A 6,827-nucleotide genomic window follows, 5' to 3' on the forward strand; every position below is an offset into this window, starting at 1 on the left:
CCCCAAAAATACATACTTTCTAGTAGTTCTTAGGCTCAAAATACAAACACCCTTTCAGGGCAACCAATTGAACACCAGACGGATGGTCAGTGGAAGTCATGGCTAAATGTTTCTTCAGCTACAAAGGATACCAAGCCTAGCTTTTGAAAAATTAATGCTTAACAATGTTGTTGTTTTATGGTCAAATACAGTTTTAAATTAGCTTGGTAATTACATTGTTAATTAAAAATTTAACAGTTGACCCTTACTGGAACTGCTGTGAAGAGTCAGTTACAGTATAAGGTGAAACGGGAAAAGGTGTGTTTGTTGATATATCATTCCTTTTTGTATCTCCATATAGAGATAGGTAAATATTGAATATGTTTGTATCTTTGTATATGGAAAAGCTTTTGAATCGTATCTTATATGGTGTAGTATTTAATTATATTACAATATTAACATACGTTATCTTGCTTACTTAAAGTTCTCTAAAATATCTTCTGTTGAAGATACAGTTAGTCATATTATCAATCAGATTACTGTACAGGTCTCTTGTGTCTGCATTCTAGACACTATCCTCCATATTCTGTTAAAATATTTTTTCTTCAAAATGTAAGCTGAAAAAAAAAAATCTAAGAAAATGAGTCAGCTTTCTAGCAGTAGTGTCAGGAGTCCGTCCCTTAATGGGAATTTTTAATGACAGAAAAGAGTGTTGTTACTTGCGAGACTGCAGAAAATTCCAACCACATATCTTTGGTACTTTCTAGGGACCGATTCAGTATGAATCTTCTGTTTTCTCATTGATTATTTTTTCTTTAGAAGAAGCTGGCATTGATTTTATTTCCTCTGTAGAGAGAAAAATCAAACAAGTAAATAGCACATCAGTTGTCCTTGTTTTAATGGTCTTATGGGCAACAGCGACACCTCTTTCTACAGAGTAGCGAAAAATACAAGTCCTAAATGAATTAAGTATTTTTGAGCTTTGCGTGTTTATTGATTAAAACAAAATATTAGTAAAAAAAAGGCTAATCGTTTGTACTTGTATAAATAATTTGATTCTCCTTTGAGTTTGACACTCAGATAGCAACACAGAGAACCATAATTATGAGTAGCTACTCTAATGTAATACTGTGGTATAATCAAAATTAGAATTAGATTTATTATTGTTAAATTAAATTAACTGGTGCAGAATGTTACACAGATTGTTGTATGTAGCAGTAAGTATACATAGCCAGATTCTTAGCTCCAGCATATCATTATGATATTAGATCCCAGATATAATTATGGACAAAATGTAGTCATTTGTGCTCATAATATATTTCTCAGAAATGTCTGTTTAATAAAGAAAAAAATTATTTGGCTGTATTTTTGCAGTATTTACAGAATACGTCATACCAGTGCTTTGTGCTCATGTTTCTATTTGTTCTTCTCCATATGCTGAGTTTTTTAAAATAATCATGTTTCTCGATTCAGCACCCTTACAACCAGTGCAGCAGTAGGTATCCAGGATACAGAGAATGAGACAGAAACTAGGAAAGTTGTTTGTTTGTGTCAGCAGCCATCTGTTAAAACAAAAACCTTCCACTTGGTAGAATTTTCTACCAACACAAAATAGTTATGTTGTGGAACCTATCTAGTATTATATAATAAAGAAAGCACACTTGGCAAATTCAATTGCATGTTAACATTGAAATATAACTTAGCAGAAGAGGTGGAATGCAGTAAAGCAGCAATTGATAGATAATTACCATGTACACAACCAAAATAGTATGCTTATACAAAGGAGTTGGAACCTCAAAGCAAATGAAGCTTTAAGCTACATCTAAAACTGCAGGTATTTCACAAATATTTTCACAAAAATTCAGTCTGTCGCTTAATTTGACATTTGATATTTAGTTCTCTGAAGAATAATTTTAATAGGTGCTCCAATTAAAGCAGATCAAAATTAAAGATGTTTTAAAGATTGCCTATTCATCCTTCTGTAAGAGTATTCAGACTCAAAATAGCTTAAAAAAAAAAAAAAGCAGCAGTGAGAGACTTCATTTTGAGGAACTTAAAGCAGTTTAATGGGAATTAGAGTGAAATGATTTTAGAAAGCAAATTTTCTTGTGTTTGCCAGTTGTGGGGTTCCTGGCACCTTCCTTTGGAACATCTGGTACAAATGGCTTTTGGAGACCAGACACTGAAGTGTGTATCTCATCAAAATGAAGATGCCTTTTGAGAATACAAGAAAATAATTGTCTGCAGTAGTAATCTGATAATGCTGGGTTTTGGGTCGGATGCAGCTTTGCGTGTACTCCCTTACGTGTATATCCCTGACTTCTCCTATCAAATACTGTGTTGCTCTTCCTCATATTGTTGTTTAAAAAAAAAAAAAACCAAAACCAAAAAAAAGCTATGATTGCAACAGTTACATGTATTTATGGTAAAAAGGTGTGAAGTATTTTGCTTATTACTTCCTTGTCTTTCTTGCATACTGCAGAACAAATTAAAAGCAAAAAAAGTGCTGAAGGATTCATGTTTCTGGTCTTTCTGTCACAACATAATGCAGTGCCATGTTCACAGTGCTGGGGATAACAAAAAGTGTTGATATCAGGAGTTCATAAAGTGTAAATATACTGAGGTTTTGTTCTCTAATTCAAGGACATGCAGAAACTTTAATTTCGCAATAGAGGATTATAGCCATGGATCCGAAGGGCCCACTGAAGTCCAGACAATTTAGTGGATTATCAAATATGTCCTGACAGGGAGAGGTCTGTACTCAACTTAAACCTAGAATAATCAGATGTTTACTACTCCTACTTGCTCTTTCTGTGAGCAGCTGGAGGCACGAGCCAGGAGTGTCTTGCTTCCCTCCCTTCCTGTCTCCCTCTCTAGCTGACCGCATGTAGTGTGGCTCTGCTTTTGTGGACTACCTCCCCATCTGACCGCCTTAAAAAAGTGCTGAGGGAGTTCTGCTATAGAAATTTATCTTAAAAATTTTCCCATGGACAGATCCATTCAAAAAATGCTTATGGTTATAGTTACTGTCTCTCAGTTGCCAAAATGAATTATTTCAGCTAGGAAAGTGAAGGCTTTGTTAAGCAGAAAAATAATTTATAAGAAAAACAAGCAGCAAAAGTAGTTTATCCACTGTGTCATGTGCTGTGATTTTTCTGCATTTCTTCTTGCCAAAACCAGAGCTGACAACGCAGTATTGCCTGTAGCATACTGGGTGTAGAGTACTAGGTATTCTACAGCTTCTTAAATTTAAATTTCTCCTTATTGCTTTAAAAGGTACATACCAGGGGCAATGGACAGGAGGGATGCGACATGGATATGGTGTACGTCAGAGTGTACCCTATGGCATGGCAACTGTGATCCGTTCACCTCTCCGAACATCTCTAGCTTCGCTTCGGAGTGAGCAGAGTAACGGCACTGTTCTGCATGATGTCACTTCAGACAGCCCGGCTGGAACAAGAGGAGGTTTTGTGCTCAATTTTCACAGTGATCCAGAAGCCGTGGGCATTAAGAAAAAAGGAGGCTTATTCAGAAGAGGATCCCTTCTTGGTAGTATAAAACTTAGGAAATCTGAATCTAGGTCATCGATATCTAGCAAACGGAGCTCTGTCAGGAGTGATGCTGCTATGAGCAGAATTAGTTCTAGCGATGCCAACTCTACCATTAGTTTTGGAGACGGTGACTGTGATTATTGCCCGATGGAAGACCACGTTGATGCCACCACTACAGAAGCCTACATGGGTGAATGGAAGAATGACAAGCGCAGTGGTTTTGGTATCAGCGAGCGTTCAAATGGTATGAAATACGAAGGAGAATGGCTAAATAACAGGAGGCATGGATATGGATGTACCATGTTTCCAGATGGCACCAAAGAAGAGGGAAAATATAAAAATAATGTTTTGGTTCGTGGAATAAGAAAGCAACTTATACCAATACGAAACACAAAAACTAGAGAAAAGGTGGATAGAGCAATAGAGGGTGCACAGAGAGCAGCTGCCATGGCAAGAACCAAAGTGGAAATTGCAACTTCAAGGTATGTTATCACAAAGTATATTTGTTCATCGTTGAATTTTCAGAAGCAAAAATGTGTTGCAGTATACGATCTCTTACTGTTGACAAAAGACTCAGAAGTGCATGGGTATAAATGTTTTCTTTAGTGAGTACTTGCTTGCCTTTCAGCTTCACATGTGTAACTCCATCGACTTTAGTGACGTATGAAACTTAGAACTTCAGCTCATTTGAGTAAAGATGTTCATGTATGTTCCATAATACACTGTGAAAGTAAATTTCTACCACTTATACATTGCTGCATTCACTCAAGAGCTCCTGCATTATGCTTTTAGGTCTGTTTGGAAAATAGAACTACCTAGGAAATATAGAGAATGATTTGGGGAATGTGGGGTGAAGATTAAGTATCTTCCCATAAGCATACTCCAGTTATGCTTACTGTGTTGGTGGTTTTTTGGGTGGCATCTGAGCCTCACTGAAGTTGCCCATTTGGCATTGAACATCTTCAGATGCATCTGTTTATCTGAGAGTCTGTGATGTAAATGGTGTGAGAAGATCGGTTGAGGCTCTTGTGCTTAGAGGTTGTTGATTTGGTTGCCAGGAGAGTGTCTGCCAAAAGAGTTCTGTATGAGGACTCTCTTGTTTTGGAGCATGCTTCTTCTGCAGTCTGAATTCATCTGGATCTTACGACCTCAACTTCAAATAGTGGTTGCATTCTCCTCACCCCCCTGCCAAGTGTTTGAGATGGTGGAAGTGTATGGGTATTAGTAGTGGGGAAGAAAACATATTTTGCACTTTGAACTCCTATCCAACAACCAAGCAAAGTCGTCTGAAGTGGAATTGTTACAAATTAAATCAGTATAGACAATTTTAATAGGTTTTACTATTAAGTCTGAGAGCTCTTTAGAAAGCTATTTAATTTTTAATGCCTTCCAGTAAGTTTCTGTGGCAGTTCCTCTTGTTGTTGGTTTTAGTTTGTTTTCCTCAGGCAGGCTTTTCTCGAAATATTCTGTGGACCAAAAAAGAGCCCAGAAACATGCATGAAAGAAAATCTTCATGCTCTTTTAGAAAGAGGATGTCACATTACACCTAGAGCTGGACAACTAATTCCTGATTTAGTGCAGACAGTAGCGTGTGCTCAGTGACTGTCCTTTTTCTGACAGTCATCAGGAATACAGAAAAGATCAAAAACTGCGTAAGCAGGAAAGCGTGAATACATGGATAGCTCGTAGGGAAAACTAGCTGAGACACAAACGTGAATTTAGCATATGGTTAAAGAACCTTTTTGAACACTGGTCACCTAAGTAACTAGAGGGTGGCATATACTCAATTCCTTCTATAAATATATGTAAGGCATTATATGACCGCACACCACATTAGAAAAGCAGAGCAGTAATAGGTAACTTTAAGAAAATACTGGATCCCATTCATGTTCTGTCAGTACATAAGCCCTAGTTCTGAAAAAATGGAGGTGATGGGATGTGTGGATAGGGGGAGTCACTACTCTGAGTCCATACAAAGCTATTAAAAAGTGATAGTCCGAGACCATTAGGTTACAACGCGCAGTGTATACACTTCCTCTTTAAGAAGGGATATGTCTCTGAAATGTTTTGTTCACTGTTCTTCCCTTCAGTTTTAGGTGAAGAACAGAGTTCAGACAGTGTCTTTCAGAATGGTCCATGAAAACAATGTTTGACTTAAAAAAAGATGTTTTTGAAAGTGCAACAACAGAAGGCATCAGTTGTAGTGCAGCTGTGACCATGGGTTTTTGAGCTGAGAGTCTGAAACAGTCCCATGACTACCAGTACAGGTAGCAAGATTCCAGAGTCAGGTTTCCCCTCTTAGCCTTTGCACTAACTGTGCGAGCGCTTGGTTAAAGGTGGAGAGACCTGACACCTAGTCAGGCAACATCAGGCTTAAAGATGACATTAACTTCACTTGTGAGTCTGTGTGGGACTTGCCTAGTAAGGGTGGTGTGACCCTCCCATCTCTAGAGTTTTCAGAACTGCCTTTAGTACCAACCATTGGGTGCAAGGCCCTGGCCCATTATTTGTGACTGCTTTTTTTACCAAACTCACTTTACCAAAATTAGTAATTTATTAATCCTTCAGACAGTATCATTCCTGCAGTGTCTTAGATGAATGTGAGGATTGGTGGTCTTGTCTGTTTCCTAACAATTACTACTATACAAAAAGAATCCTGGAGGAGTACCTTTTTTCATGACTCTAATATGTAATGGCAAGGTGGATCTGCCCACATGGCTTAACCTCCCTGCGTGTCAGCCTGTAAAACCTTCTGTGTTTCAGACCTGGCAGATGTCACCAGCAATGCGTGCTTACTGTCGTTCCGTTAGCGGAAGAACTCTCTAGACAGACCCTTTCTCACCCTGAAAACCAGTGAATGGCCAGGTTTCCATTCTAAAGAGCTAAAAGCCCCGACTCTGAGCCAGCTACCTTCTTTTCAGCTTTGAGTTGTATGCCATTCTTCCTGTGTTGTTTATTCCCAAAATGTTTGTGCAGCCAAATAAAACCAGGCCATAGTCCTCTTTGTATCTCCCTGCTGGTCATGACAGGTTTGGCTGGGTAGTGTGACCTGTGACAGATCCACACAGTCCTCAACGAGACCAACCACTGTTCTGCTTGATATCCCTGATGTCTCTTTATGTCTGAAAGTCCTCCTTAATAATCTGTGTAGTCGTCTTTTACCTATCATGGCAGTTTGGCATACAAAGACAAATCTAAAAGGTGGGTTACATGTTGCTTCTCTGAGCCTGAATTAACATTGGTTCTCCTGAGTCAGCCTTTGGGTTTTTGAGGCATTTGTATTGAGGTGTTTTAGAT

At 38.3% G+C, this 6,827-nt stretch overlaps 1 protein-coding gene across 1 annotated transcript; it reads left to right on the forward strand.

Moving 5' to 3' along the window:
• Positions 1–3,259: 3,259 nt before the first annotated feature.
• Positions 3,260–4,012, forward strand: LOC104510185 (junctophilin-1-like; the record flags this gene model as incomplete). The annotated part of the gene is made up of 1 exon (XM_010152351.1): positions 3,260–4,012. A coding segment is annotated over exon 1 (728 nt), but the record flags the coding sequence as incomplete, so codon positions are not given.
• Positions 4,013–6,827: the final 2,815 nt, after the last annotated feature.

This window comes from Eurypyga helias, unplaced genomic scaffold, assembly GCF_000690775.1.
Source record: "Eurypyga helias isolate BGI_N326 unplaced genomic scaffold, ASM69077v1 scaffold22285, whole genome shotgun sequence".
Lineage (NCBI taxonomy): Eukaryota > Metazoa > Chordata > Aves > Eurypygiformes > Eurypygidae > Eurypyga > Eurypyga helias.